Source organism: Fusarium oxysporum, chromosome 2 (assembly GCF_000149955.1).
Source record: "Fusarium oxysporum f. sp. lycopersici 4287 chromosome 2, whole genome shotgun sequence".
In the NCBI taxonomy this organism is placed as follows: Eukaryota; Fungi; Ascomycota; class Sordariomycetes; order Hypocreales; family Nectriaceae; genus Fusarium; species Fusarium oxysporum.
The window spans coordinates 1,217,839-1,231,914 of NC_030987.1; the positions used below are offsets into that span (position 1 = coordinate 1,217,839).

Below are 14,076 nucleotides of genomic sequence, written 5' to 3' on the forward strand. Positions count from 1 at the left end.
ATATAGGGAAGCTACGCCACTTAACGCCCTTGGGCCCTTGTAGCTCCACTTCATTATCGACATTACATCGAAGTTGCCTGAATATACCATGTTCATTTACTCCACGAACAATATGTCGACTTTCATATGCTGCTTTACTTGAACTCAAGCCTTGAAATTATTGTATTACTTTGTCGAGCGACTTTCACACCGCAATCATGACGCCCAAGACCCGCTCAGGCGGTAAACCCGCACCAAGTCGTGTCTATCATTCAACGCCCGTGCAACAGCAAGCACAGTTCCCCGCGCGTAGAAAGGTTGTTCGAACATATGGAAAGCAGAATCGGAAGAAGCAGGCGGAAACACCCTCGAGACTTTTGCGACAACAAACCTTAACTCAAATCGACTTTGTATCGAGCTTCGAAGGGAACGAGGACCCGATCGTCCTAAGTGATAGTGAGCAGGATGAAATGCAGTCAGATAAGGAAGAAGATGAAAACCGGAAGGACAAGGAACAAGAAGACCAGGAAGAGGACGAGGAACCTGTTTCGAGCGGGCGGAAACGACGAGCGAAAGCGAAAGGGACCCCTACCAAGAATGAGCGAGCCAAGCGAAGACGGACATTAGGCGATGATACAGAGGAACATCCAAAACCGAAAAAGGAAAAGAAATCGAGCCGACGTAAGACGATGGGAGATGTACCTAGTTCGGCCTACCATACACAGACCTTGACCCAATTCCTCGGTCGCGATCCAGCCCACGCCGAGTTTATCAAGGATTCTGAAGATGAGGATATTGATGACGACTTCCAACAATGGTTGGGCAATGCGGCTAGTCCAAGCCCACGGAAGACCCGAAAACAGAAGAACGTTTCGCCTGTCAAGAATCAGAAAACTCCAAAATCGATATTGAAGCGCAGGCCAGAAGAGCCAACTCCTCAGCGGGAAGAGTCTATTGTGCCACAGACACCTCAGAAGCAGACACCGCACAACAATGTTCCAGTAACAGAAATACCTTCCTCGAGCCAGTTGTCTGCGCCGCCCAGCATATCGTCAACACCCGCTAGCATGATGTTGGAACGCTATGGTCCACCAGACCGTGCCAATCCATCGCCTGTCCAAGGAAAGACATCTTCGCCAGCGAACCCATCTCCGCTCAAGGAGCTAAGAGGAAGGCCTAAGACAACGTCATCGCCTCGAAAACACGAGCGCATCATCCAGGATTCTTACGCCACCGACAGTTGGGGGTCTACTAACCGTACACCTCTCAAGGAACTGCCCGTGGATTCGCCAAACAAGACACCAAGAACTCCAAAAGGCGTCATTGAACCGCTTGAAACATCGTCTTCTGTGATGGATGAGTTGGAGACGCCTACCAAGTCCAGAAGGAGGAGGAGGAGTAGTGAACTCGGTGGAAGTCAAAGGAGTGGTAGCCCCACGCCAAGGATGAAGCGAGTATCACCAGGCAGTGGAAAGAAGAAGGTCATGCTCGAGATACCTGATTCTGAAGATGAGGAGGATGAAGACTTTGGTGACGAGAACGATGAGAACGCGTTCGTTGCCGGTGCTGAAACGCAACTCGTTATGAGCGAGATTGCTTCATCTGAGGAAGAGGTCATGAGAGCATCCTCCTCTTCTGTGCAAACGACGAGCGTTAAAACTAAACGACAAGCCGTTGCGACCATTTCCTCTGAGGAATCGTCTGGCTCAAATGGTCAAGCATCAACATCAACCTCTTCACTCCCACCTCTGAGTTCTCGACCTACTACACTGCCCCCCACACTCCCTCCCCTCTCAGCAACTCCCCAGGCCAAGAGCCGCCCCCGACCAGCAAAGCGTGTTCGCAAACCCATCCACCGTCCTCTTCCACCAACTCAAACTCAGCCATTAGAATCTCAGCGTGTACCTCTGGCAACCCTTCAAGCACTACCTCCTGCATCTGCTCGTACAGACGTGCTGCTGTCGCTCCCCCAGGATATTATTGATGATGTGATAGAAGGCTACCAGGCTGATCTCATACTCAACTTCAAAATACCGGCACAAGTGGTTCGCTTCTGGCTCTACGATGGGGAGCTACTGCGATTTATGGCTTGCGCTGACCCTGGTCGTGTTACGGAAGGCCCAGCCTGGCGTTATCACCTTACTCAAGTCTACGAGTTGAACAACCCTGTTGAGGGAGATGACATGCGGGAAGAGGGCTGGATCGACGGTGATGTTGCTCGCTATGTTTATTTCCCACCTGCTGTCGTAGGTCAGTTGCTCTGGAACTTGCGACATGCTCTATTCAAGGAGAATACATCAGGAGACGAACCAACACAGACTCAAGCTACAGTTGACGAAGATGACAGTGGACGAGTTGATCTCTTTGCCAACTCTTCAGAACCTCTACCAGCGGACAAGACGCCCGCTCCTTCATCAAGCATGAGCGTGTCACAGCAAGTTGAAGCTCAGCTCAAGAGTGACTTCGCTCAATCAACCCAATTCCCAACTTCGGACGATATTCTCGTTCCCTCAACTCCCGAGGAGGAAAACAACAACAACAATGAAACTACAACTCCCCCAACCACTCACATCGCTTCTTCTCCCACAACTATCAAACCTCCTCCCCGTCGTACCCCCTTTGCAGCATCCTCCTACCGCGCTACCCGCCCTTCACTAAGTAGCACTTCCAAACGACCTGCCGTCCGCCCATCTCAGGCAACTACCGTCTCTCAGTCTTCCACCCCTGAGCAGCACTCGTCATCTATTCGCCGCCCACCGCTACACTCTTCCAGCAGCATCGGCCTTCCCGAGGGCCTCTTAGACGAGGATGATGACGATGACGCCCTGCGTCTGCCGTCGGGATACAATCCAGGCTCGTCGCAGCTGCTGACAAAGAGCCAGATGCTGCCGGACAGCTTGATACGTGACGACACAAGGGTTCCGCCTGAAATCTGGGACTCGGATGACGATGATGATGAACGATTGTAGAATTTTGGCATGACTCTTTGATTTATTTCTGTGTTTTTTTGTATCTTTTGTCCCAGGACAAGTGCAGGATGCGTATGAGGGAAGAACGTAGGATAGCCTCGTCTTTCACTTGTTGGACATGTATGTATGGATGGCTGAACTGTAAGCTTTGGAGTTAGGAGCATCAGCTTAACTATGTTCTTTTGTCAATAATCAACGCAATCAATAACACTAAACACGAATCGTATTTACGCAGCCAGTGCGGAGTGAGATAGGAATAGACAAACACACAATTTCATCTCTATAACTACTTTGCCTAAAGGCGGTATCTTAATCATTGCCCTGCCTCTCCTTCGTTGATCCTTGGGAAGAGGCTTCAAAAATATGCCATGCCGTTCCTGTGATTCTCATAAAAACAAGTCCTGCGCCGTCCCCCAAGCCATGCAATATTGTGTTAATGTGGGCGCCATGTCAGATGCCCTGTCTATTTCCATCATTCCGGTCCATCGTGGGGGCGTGTTGTTTCATCAGGGGCATCAAGCGAATATAAAAACTTTTCCTGCCAAGTCGTCCAAGAAAAGCATATCGTTGTCATTGTTCTGTTGCTCAGGTGCCATGAGAGGCCCTAGGCATTGTATCGTGCAGTACTTCGAAAAATAAACCAATCTACGACAGATGGAACGCTCCCTGGCCTTCCTTGACTGCTGTAAAAAGCTGCTTCCTCATGATCTCAATGGTAGAGTAGTCTGGAAGCTTCAAGTAGTTGACACACGTCATGACACTAGGAAGGTAGTCGTCGGAGATATAAGGGTGCTCACTGGGTTTGCAGACCACAGTAAACATAGGTGTCAGAGACTTGAATCCTAGGGAAAGTTAGAAATTAACCATGAACAGCCAGGAGGCAAAACATACCTCCAATGGGGAGCTTTGGACTTCCAGTGGTGAACTGTAAGAAGTCACGGCGTTGCGAAGCATCAAATTCGCTCATTGTATGGAGCAGATTCTTGACCGTCTTGCTATCCATGTTGTAACCATGATCGGCTTTGATCGAGTCAAGGAGAGCTGATGAAATGTTAGCATACATCAAAGGTAAAACTATAGGATTATACATACTCTCAAGTGACCAGTCCTCGTCTACACGGCCAAACAAGGTGACCAACTCATCTGGCGTGAAAGCACTGAGTGCAGAGTAGGGGAATACCTGTGAGAATCCAGCACGGAAGGCATCGACTTGGCGACGAACACCAGATCCAAGAGTCATATCAATGACCTTCTCCAGATACGAGTCCACATTGTCAATAGTGACTCGTTTCTGAGAGCCATTATCCTCCAGCTGAATATTAGGATAACCGGGCAAAGTGAAGTCGAGACAAAGGTCATCAAGCTTGACGCCATCAATAGTAATGTTTTCTGTGTCGGCAACCTTTTGTGCTGGTGTACGATTGGGGTCCTCGTCGATTTCCTTCTTGGCCAAGGCAAATTGCTTGATGGCCTTCAATGAACGGGCAAGGCCAGGATCGACAATTTTCACAGCCCCCAATGATGGCTTGACTCCAGACGAAACTGCATCCCCGATGCGGAAGAAGATGGGGTTGAAGTGAAGGTCAATGATTCGGGAGTCGATCATGGACCGCGCAACAAACTTTCCAAGCATCTTGAAAAGATGCAGAATCCGCTCTCCGTTTGGTGTCCCAGCCTCTTCATCACTCTGCGGCCGGGGGAAGAGTCCAGTGGCTCCAGACACAAACTCATCAGAGCCGCTCGAATCGACCTCACGCCATAGTTTGAGCTTCCTCTTTGAGAACTCTTTCGAGACAGTTGAGTAGAACTCAAGAGTAGGACCAAGACCAGTGCCCACCTCCTCGAAATACTCAACTTCTAGGATACTCTGTGAAGCACCATATAGCTCCATAACTTTCAAGGCCGATTCAAGGATCTTCTGACGTGAGATCCTAACTTTTTGTCGCTGAAGGCGACCGAGGAATGGCCGTTCGTTATTTCGATCTCTTCGGTTATCCTCCGCAGACTGGGTATTCTGCCACCTCGCCATTGATCGGGCATATCCGAAAGATGTAGATTGGAGAAATAGATGTCGAGTCTCGAATGGGAAGAGGAAGGGATAAAGGCGAGCTAAATCCTCCGCCCAACTAGGTAGACAGTTGCTGGCAACAATCAGGGGCTCTTCCAACTGACGATTCAACTTCGCTGTGAGTTTCGTGTTGACGAACTGTGACAACGGCTCAACATTCAGACCAATAACGCTATTCTTTTTCTCAATCAAAACATCCTCAATGTTCGAGTTGAGGTCGTGAAGAATGTTCAATAGGCGTAGAATTGATGACGTCGTTGGGTTCTTGGCAAGCGAAGCGGGGATTCCATGCTCATCTTCACCATCAGCTTCCGTGTTAGAAGAAAATGAAAGAGATTCCGCAGGAGGTGGTCCAGGTACACGCTTGAACTTGATTGGGTGCACAGTTGACCAGATACTTCTGCTTAGGTGCTCATCTGAGTTAGAAGCTGAAGTATGGACAGCGCGGTAGATGGTAGTCTCGTTGGGGATCAGCTTGTTGTCAAGACTGAACTCAATGTGCCAATCTTGGGGCACTGCCTGGAGAGCGGACGCATAAGACATCGGCCTCGACGATGACGATGCTGGAGTAGGTGTGCCTTGGGTGCCAACCGAGGGTCCACCCGCACGGCTAGGAGCACCGGATCCAGTTGGTGTCGCGATTCGAGTGCCATCTTCCTTGCGTGCTGTGACATGGCCACCAGTAGCGACCTCCATGTTGACAGCAGAAGTATCCTCAGGCGTCGATTCCTCTTCCATGTCTTCTTCAAGCTCGCCAACAATGGCATCCAATGCACTGCTTTCTCCGACGTCTTCGTCATCAGTCAGCTGCTTCTCGTCGGCGCATTCTAGTGTATCCTGCATTTCCTCGTCATCAACAGGCGGAGGTCGAGGAGCCGAGGGTGTGTTAGCGGCGCCATGCCGTCTTGAGGAGCGTCTAAGCGCCCCTTTATCGCGAGACGGTCCAGCAGATTGATCTGGTGTAGCAGGGGCAGCCAGTGACTTTGATTTGCGAAGTGCTCGGGAGCCAGATGGCGTTGTAGCAGCATGCGGCGGCGGCACCGGAGGTCCGCTCGAAAACGGGCCTGATCGTTCAGCTGCTGCTAGGCGGGCTGCTGCTGCGCTACTCAGAGGAAGACCCGCGCTGTTTGCCATAGCGGCAAGTGCTCGAGCAACTCCGTCTCTGCGGGCGGAGCTACGAGATCGCTCATTGATACTGATCCTAGGTCGTAAATAGTCATCAAGGGATTTGAAAGTCGCAATGGCATGAATTGACACCATTATATTACGGTACGGTCGAGGTATTTCGGAATCATCATCGGCAACAAGACGAAGTCGAATCTGCTTCCCAAGCATGGAGGCAGGACTGCTGTGGTTGCCGTCAAATGTGTTATGATGCACCGTGATAACCTCAAAATGCTCTGACCTACTGAGCAAGTCCTGAAGCTTGTGAATCATGACGCTGAAAGGCGTCGCCGGAGATTCTGCAGTTGCAGTTTTTGGCTTCGACTTGACGGTGTATGCCATGAAGACTTCCAGGAACGTTGACTGAGCGGCACGGGCCAGTTCCTCGTCAGGATTGCTGAAAACCTCTAGAAGCACACGAACAAGACCGGATGCCAGAAGTTCTGCGCTCGTAACACTTTCCAAGACGTCGGTATCGAAATATGATGCAAGCTTGGTGAACAGTTCCTTTCCTTTATCGGCCGCAACGTTGCCGGGCATCGGTTTGAGGTAGAAAGTCTCAAGCTCACCAGCCAACTCTGAAAGAGCATCAAGGATTGCTGTTGCCTTGAGCTTCATAGCCTGGCCATGGCCTTCAGTCTCATGGGTCTCTAAGAACTTTTTGGCGACGTCTCGAGTTCGAGATTTCATGGATCGCACGTCGGAGACAAGACGATGGAGAGGGACCTCGAGAGACATGGTGGATCCCCGGGAGCTAACAGGGGACATGTCCTCATTCTGCGCCTCGCCATTCTCGTTATCATGCTCTTCGTCTTCGTCCTCCTCATCATCAGAGGACTCGCGCTCCTCATCTTCTTCGTCTTCCTCATGCTCAGATTCCTGGTCCGAGGACTGTTCGTTGTCTTGTTCTGTTGCTTGTTCGCCCTGAGACTCCTGTTTTTCGCCCTTACCTGGCTTCTCTTCAACTGCCTCTTCCTCCTCAGCAATCTTGGTGATCTCAAGGAAGACTCCCTCGCGATAGAATTGATAACGGTAGATCTTGTCGAGTCGGCTTAGTAACAGCTCGGCCGCTTGAAGGCCAAGCATAACCAGAGATGTGTGGTCTTGTTGCGAAAGAATAGAAGCAAGGAAAGAGGCATAAGGTACCGGAGTAAGCGCCTCAACCAAGATGTCCTCATCAAGATTCGAGAGCATCTTCAATTGTGCTGTGAGGACCTTTTGGCGGACGCTCAAGTTGACAGTGCTGGAGAACGCGTCCGTCAAAGTAGGGAAGATGATGAGCGCAAAACGGCGAACTTCGTCTTTGCACTCTTCAAGAAGCTCAATGCGCTTTTCATTTGTAGACCTGCGGTTCCTTCCCCCACTGGCTGCCGAGTTTGTAGGATCTGCAGAGGCTTGAAGTTCAACAAAATCACCGTACGAGGGATCTGCGTTTCGTGGTAGGTTAGGTAGTAATTCGCAAATAACATTGAGCGTCTCAATGATCTGCTCTCGTGGTCGATGGATGAGAGCCTGCATGATTACAACACTGTCCAGTTTGGAGGCCACATCTTCGGTACCGCTGGGTGGTGAAACTCCGGTCAGGATTTGATACAATGTCTCTACCACATTAAGCTTGAAGAGCTCCGCGGAAAGACGAGGGCTAGCTCGCGCAGTGAAGGCCAAAACTCGGAGAAATTGTGTATGGATACTGGAGCCGATCATGTTGGTCGTACCGGGAACAAGAAGTCGCAGCACACCTCGAAGAAGGTCGACGCTAACAAGTTCCTCAAGTTTGGAGGGATGGTACTTAAAACTCTCAACGATGCCGGAGACGCAAAGCGAGGCCTGCTCCACGACCCGCTGATCACTGCTATTGAGAACGTTAAGAAGTGTAGGCATAACATCTCGTACTACTGGGAAAGAGTCTTCGGGGATGTTGCGGCAACAGTTTGCTGCGGTAGTAACGGCAGTTCTTTGCGTGCCGGTAGCAAAGAAGTCGAGATAAGACAAACAAGCAGTGAGGCCACCCTCACGAACAATGCTGGTAGGATATTCGACTGATATCTTCTCCAATGTGCTCAAGGCCTGCTCTGCCAAATCGATAAAAGAAATTTCGAGGAGTTTTTGGCACAGGACAGGGACGGCGCTTCCATAGACGACGTTCGCAACACTGGCAGGCAAAGCCTCCATCAAATTTGCCAAGCAACGGCACGCGAGTAACATGATCTCGGGGCTTTCTTCCTTGTTCATGAGGGAAACCAGCTCCTTGACATATGCATCGGGCGAGAAGTGGCCAGAGAGGTTGTCTTCGTTGGACACTAGAAGTATTTCTGATAGCTCTTGCAGAGCTATTAGCTGTACTGAGAGATCATCAACTCGCAGATTGTGAAGAATTTCCCGGAATCGAGATGTCAGGCCAGACATCATCCCTGTTAGTGCTCTAAGCGTGCTGGATAAACTGCCTGGAGGGCCACCAAATCCGCCAAAAGGATCGTCGTCGTCGTCGTCTTCGTCGTCGTCGTACCTCCGTGATCCCTCTTCATCTTCGTCATCGTCATTGTCTTCGCTATCGTCATCGTCGTGGTGATCGATGGGAGGAGGAGGGGGTGGTGGTGGTCCTGGGTCTTTGTTCTCGTCGGTACCCGTCATCGGTGTATCTTGATCAACTGCGCTGTCAAGGTTCCGTTTCGATCTTCGGGTGGTCAGAGTTGTACCAGATGTGGGATCTACAGTCATCGTCAGTTTTGTGCTTCAACAGAGCCAACTTATCCACGGGATATACAAACCCGATGGAGGTCCCGTGCCCTTCTTAGAACGGCTCGATTTTCTGCTAGAAGAACCTGAGGGGATGGAGGGCCCTGCAGGATGCGCAGATCCGGGGTGGTTGTTACTAGGGTCGTTAATACATTGAATCTAGGCCATTAACTACGGGCACTTTGCGTCAAAGACTTACTCCGGGCTGTCCATATCAACAGCGGGCTTTCCCTTTCGCCGAGATCTGGATGTGGTGTGATTGTTATTGTTGGCGTTCGGAGGTGGAACGGCTTCGGGGATCTTTTGTCTCTTGGACCGTCGACCTGAAGGCCCAGAGGGTGGTAATGCGTCGTTGGGGCTCTTCTCGGCGGCGAGCCCTTTTCGCTTGCGTGAGGATGGAGTAGTGGAGGGTACGGTCGGGACGTCAGCAGCGGCAGGAGCAATATTGTTGGTTTGGGCTACCTGACTCGCTGCTTGACGAGCCGAAGATCTGGTGATTCTAGAAGACATAATTGTCGTGAGCTTGACGATACATCTGGGAGTTAAGGCAAATAATGGGGAAGATGAGTGAGATGATGTTGACGGATGTTGCACGGAAGATGGAGGGAGAAGAAGAAAGAGGAAGCACGAGCACGAGCCGTGGCTGAAAAAGCCAAATGCTTCAAAGACAGTGTTTGCTCTACAACAGCCTGGATTGTGGCCAAGGATGACAGAGCTTCGTCAATGCAGGAGGCTATTAAACAGCTATAGCTAGCTGCAAGATAGTCTTCGGACCAACGTCAAAAAGTCTTGGTGGACAAAACAGCAGTTGACTACAGACAGGCGTGTGTGCAAGTTTCTTGGGAAGTGCGAAATGCTTTTTGCAGTTTATTGTCTCGATGTGCGTGAATCAGCAACGTAGCAGAGCAGCCACGAGCCGAGCAGCGGCGGTGCTGGGATGACGAGGGTGTCTGTCCCGTTTGAGCGACGCAAAGAGCGGAGCGACAGGGTGAGCAACAGACGAGACGGAGACGCAAACGCAGACGCAGACGCAGGCAGATGATACGAGGTGAATAAATGAGAAAGTGAAGGTGCAGTGATGTGATGTGAAGTGAAGCAGGCGTAGGCCAGTGCAGTGCAGTCGAGTGACAGGTCAAGGATGAAGATGGATAACAGACGGGGGAAGGATAAAAGGGTTGACCCTACCTATGGGCTGAAGAAGCGGCGGAAGCGGGAGAGAGATTGGCAGTTGAGGTTGTCGAGGTAGAAGGAAGTCGCACTTCGTTATCACCTGCCGATGTTCGTTCTGCCATGCCCAGACGACCTACGCCATCAGGAAGGCAGCGGGCAGGCGCGGGCGCGGCGGGGTCGTTGTTTCTCTCCCAAAGTCGAGAAGGCGATGAACAGATGACGAGAGCGATAGCGGGTTATCGATTAGTTACGGTGTAGAGATGATGCGGTTTAAGTATATGTTTCTGTGCTGCAGATGAGGCCAGACTTGAAGTTACAGAATAAAGTCTCGGAGAGAAATGCCACTCTGAAGGTGAGAATAAGATGGGAGGAGGAGGAAGGTGAGTGGTGTTTTTTGGGTTTTGGGTTTACAGATACGAGTCTTGTCTGGGGGGAGAAGAGGGAGGATGATGGCTCTTCAATTGGATGGATGTGGTGGTTGACGGACGGTCAAGTCGGGTTGACGTGTGTGAGCTGGTCGACTCCACTATCTGCGGCCCTGAGGACACTGGACACACGGCTCGAGGCGAAAAACACATGCAGCACTAAGTGTACGGAGTACGACGTTTGCGATAAAGCTGGAGACTTGTCATGTATTCCACGAGCTCAAGGCACTGTGATTCTGTTGAACCAGCCTTGTCGACTGCAAACAAACATGCACTGTGCCGGCTTAGAGAGGGGCTGAGGGGCCTCTGTTTCTAACATGGCTGGGTGGTCTTGTGCCGTTTCTGTTCACACTACATGATGCAGTTATCATCCCTTTTAGTCACAACTGTTGTCATATATTAAATGACCATACTTATGGAGTCCTCTTGGATAGGAGTTACTACTGAAATTAATTTCTGTGTATAAAAATCCACAATCCAAAGTGATTCAACATTCACGAAACAATATTATCAAGGTGCGGCTTGAGATCCGTTCTCAGCATGTGGAGCGGCCCGCTTAGGTCCATAGTGGCGTCTATCATACCTTACTCAGTAAAACCCACTGAAGAGGCCACGCTAATGAATGCGACAACCATCTCTAGCCATCAACATCGGATATTGCACGGCCGAATGCGCCAAGAGAGCCTCAAACTACTTGACTAAAATCTGATGTCGTTTGATATAAATCATATTCAGAGCACAAAGATGAGACAGCTGTCTGACTCTGGCTCACTGAGGCTTATCGTCATTCTCGGATGATTCATTTTATCGCTGTTTGGATAATGCTGAGCTGCCCGCGTGACGACAAGGTACTTTGGCCTTTAAATCTCGTTGTACTAGACGGGATGGACGAACCGACTACCTTAGTATTTGCATAAGATCTAAGCTTATTATAGTTTTCAGAAGAACATCTTTGGCCATAATAAGCTCCACAGATACTCGAAACCAAGGTCAGCTGGTGGATGCACAACACATTACTAAGAAGAAGAGCCACAAACTGATGTCACTTATTACTATACGCCACTGGTTGAAATTTTTACTGAACATGATTAGAATACCATTCGAGATTGTTCTTTGATTATGCATCGGCTGGGCTGTTCATCGCCCCATTACAACTTCTATCTTATGGCTTCAAGCTATCCTTACCACCGTCGAACTCAGCAACATCATACTCCTCAGGATACTTATCCAACATGTCCTTAAGCTCCTTCATCTGCGCCTTCAAGTCATCTGTCAACTCTTCGTAGATATCCTCAAACATGCCTCGAATTGGGGGCTTCTTCTCCCGCTCTGCCTCACTGAACGCCTTCAATATCTCCTTGCGAAGATCACTGCGAGCCTCCTTCTCCTTGGCTTCATCCCAGATACCCTTTGCTTCCATCCACTTTCGTAGTCGAGTAATAGGGTTATCGCGACGCTTCCAATCCTCGACTTCTACGCGCGCACGGTAGGCGAATGAGTCGTCTGATGTACTGTGATGAGAGACACGGTAGGTCATGGCTTCAATGAGAACTGGCTTGCCACCATCTTCAAGGGCCATCTCACGTGCTTTCTTTGTAGCTTCTCTGACAGCCCAGATATCGTTACCATCTATTCGGATTGTATCGATACCGTAGCCAATACCACGGCTGGCGATACCATCACCACGGTATTGGTCTAGTGTTGGCGTTGAGATAGCATATCCGTTGTTTCTGCAGATGAAGATAACAGGGCACGATCGTGTTGCGGCAATGTTGAGAGCAGCGTGGAAGTCTCCTTCACTGGCCGCACCCTCACCAAAGTACGCTGCTACCACACGAGCTTTGGAGCTGGGGTCTTGAAGCTTTTGCATCTTAAGAGCATAAGCGGCACCGGAAGCCTGGGGAAGTTGTGTCGCTAATGGAGATGAAATTGAATGCTATGCCACTGTGTTAGTTTTGGATTGTTGGTTTCAACTCGCATCGTACTCACAATATTCAGCTCTTTGCTTCCGTAATGGACAGGCATGCTTCGTCCTCGACTTGGGTCGTTCTTGTTGCCAAACAATTGGCTCATGAAATCCTTGGCTGTAAATCCTCGCTCCTTAAACACGCCTTGTTCTCTGTATTGACAGAACATGACATCGTCTTTGTCGAGCACGCTTGAACTTCCAATGCTGACGGCCTCCTCGCCAGCACTAACCATATAGAAGCTCAATCGACCTTGTCTTTGCGCATCAAACATAATCAGGTCCATGATTGAGATGAAGACCATATCTTTGTATAGACGAATAACCTCCTCATCGGATATATCAGGTTTGAACGATTCATCCACCACAACTCCATGCTGGTCTACAACGCGATACGTCGATAAGGCAGGATACGACTCGGGGTCTTCGAATTTGAGAGAGCTTGTGAATGCGCTCTTCAAAGCACCAGGAAAGGAGACAAAGTTGGAATTGGGCCGTTGCGATACACTGCTGGCTGATCGGATAGCAAGGGGTGTTACATGTGGTTTAGAAAGGGTGGCCCGCCGCAGGGCGACTTGACGCAGAGCTCGGGACTTCATGATGTATGTGTATGTGGGTGCTTGGGTTTCTGGAGGGTCAATTGGAATCTGGGCTATGTTTTCTTTTATTCAAATTGCTAGACGTCAATGATATGCCAGATAGATAGTAGACCGTATTACCGAGGGGTTGTTGTGTCTGATACCGCGAGGAAGCGACGTCATCCTGAGCCGACTCCAACCCGTGAAAGCCGAGACGGCGAGATAGTAATAAGCCGTGGTTTGACGATGTTCGGCATACTCAGCCAGCATTTGTTTTCAAGGGTGTCTTACTTATTCGGTAATTGGTTGACTTCCTTGTCAGACCTTACACCGTGCCTCCTGACTTGACCAACCATTCATCATGTCATGTTTGATGCCGGCCATGAAGCCCAAGCCCATGCTAGCCATGAGGACCCCAACTTATCCCCCACACAAAGTTCTTATCGCTCTACCCCACACTCGCGATAAACTCCAGATCTCCATGGATGGATCCAGTCCCAGCTCTAGCATCTGCCACTTTTAAATGCAGCTGTCACCAGCTGCCAGTGAATCTCAAACACAATCAACTTATAGCAATATGCACCACGGCAACCAGTAGATAGAATCACTGTCAAAATTGACCAAGGATGCAGTTGAAGTAATAGAGAAATATCTTCAATCTCCCACTTTCCTAATCTTTGCAAAACAACACCGTGAAAGACATCCCCTACAACAACATCTCGCCCAACACTCTGAAACGACTTTCGATATGACCCCCAGTCCAGCAGTAGCCATCGCAATACTATTCCTCACCCTCTTCGCAATTTTCGCACTCCTTGCCTGGTGGTTGAAGACCCGGGTGCACACCTTCATTCGTGCCATCTTTAAGCACCGCCAAGAAAAGAACAAGGGTAATGCTTCAACTGTTGCCAACTCTGGGGAAAGCGTCTAAAGGTGAGATGGGATACCTCCATTACCCTTCTTAACTGCCAGTCTGTCTATTGAGAAAAATGTCAGCCACTGTGGCTACAAGGCTGGCGCG

At 49.9% G+C, this 14,076-nt stretch overlaps 4 protein-coding genes across 6 annotated transcripts; 2 read left to right on the forward strand and 2 right to left on the reverse strand.

The window, feature by feature from the left end:
* The first annotated feature begins 36 nt into the window (after positions 1-36).
* Positions 37-3,237, forward strand: FOXG_05998 (uncharacterized protein). Its single transcript, XM_018384492.1, has one exon. It carries the CDS (start codon positions 198-200, stop codon positions 2,946-2,948), a length of 2,751 nt encoding a protein of 916 aa, XP_018241581.1. The 5' UTR covers positions 37-197; the 3' UTR covers positions 2,949-3,237.
* On the reverse strand, positions 58-10,690 carry FOXG_19156 (E3 ubiquitin-protein ligase TRIP12). Of its 3 annotated transcripts, XM_018399339.1 has the most exons (6): positions 10,102-10,690; positions 9,116-9,415; positions 8,949-9,052; positions 4,041-8,888; positions 3,840-3,989; positions 58-3,790 (listed from the first exon to the last, which is right to left on the reverse strand). In XM_018399339.1, exons 1-6 carry the CDS (start codon positions 10,206-10,208, stop codon positions 3,594-3,596), a joined length of 5,706 nt encoding a protein of 1,901 aa, XP_018241582.1. In that variant the 5' UTR covers positions 10,209-10,690; the 3' UTR covers positions 58-3,593. The 3 variants fall into 3 exon arrangements, with proteins under 3 accessions (XP_018241582.1, XP_018241584.1, XP_018241583.1); XM_018399341.1 differs by having other exon boundaries at positions 58-3,989; XM_018399340.1 differs by having other exon boundaries at positions 9,116-10,548.
* Positions 10,691-11,507: 817 nt separating this feature from the next.
* FOXG_06001 (2-oxoisovalerate dehydrogenase E1 component, alpha subunit) lies at positions 11,508-13,301 on the reverse strand. The gene is made up of 2 exons (XM_018384493.1): positions 12,501-13,301; positions 11,508-12,447 (listed from the first exon to the last, which is right to left on the reverse strand). The coding sequence occupies exons 1-2, from the start codon at positions 13,074-13,076 to the stop codon at positions 11,674-11,676; spliced, it is 1,350 nt and encodes a 449-aa protein (XP_018241585.1). The 5' UTR covers positions 13,077-13,301; the 3' UTR covers positions 11,508-11,673.
* A 502-nt stretch (positions 13,302-13,803) lies between these two features.
* FOXG_19157 (uncharacterized protein) lies at positions 13,804-13,986 on the forward strand (the record flags this gene model as incomplete). The annotated part of the gene is made up of 1 exon (XM_018399342.1): positions 13,804-13,986. The coding sequence occupies one exon, from the start codon at positions 13,804-13,806 to the stop codon at positions 13,984-13,986; it is 183 nt and encodes a 60-aa protein (XP_018241586.1).
* Positions 13,987-14,076: the final 90 nt, after the last annotated feature.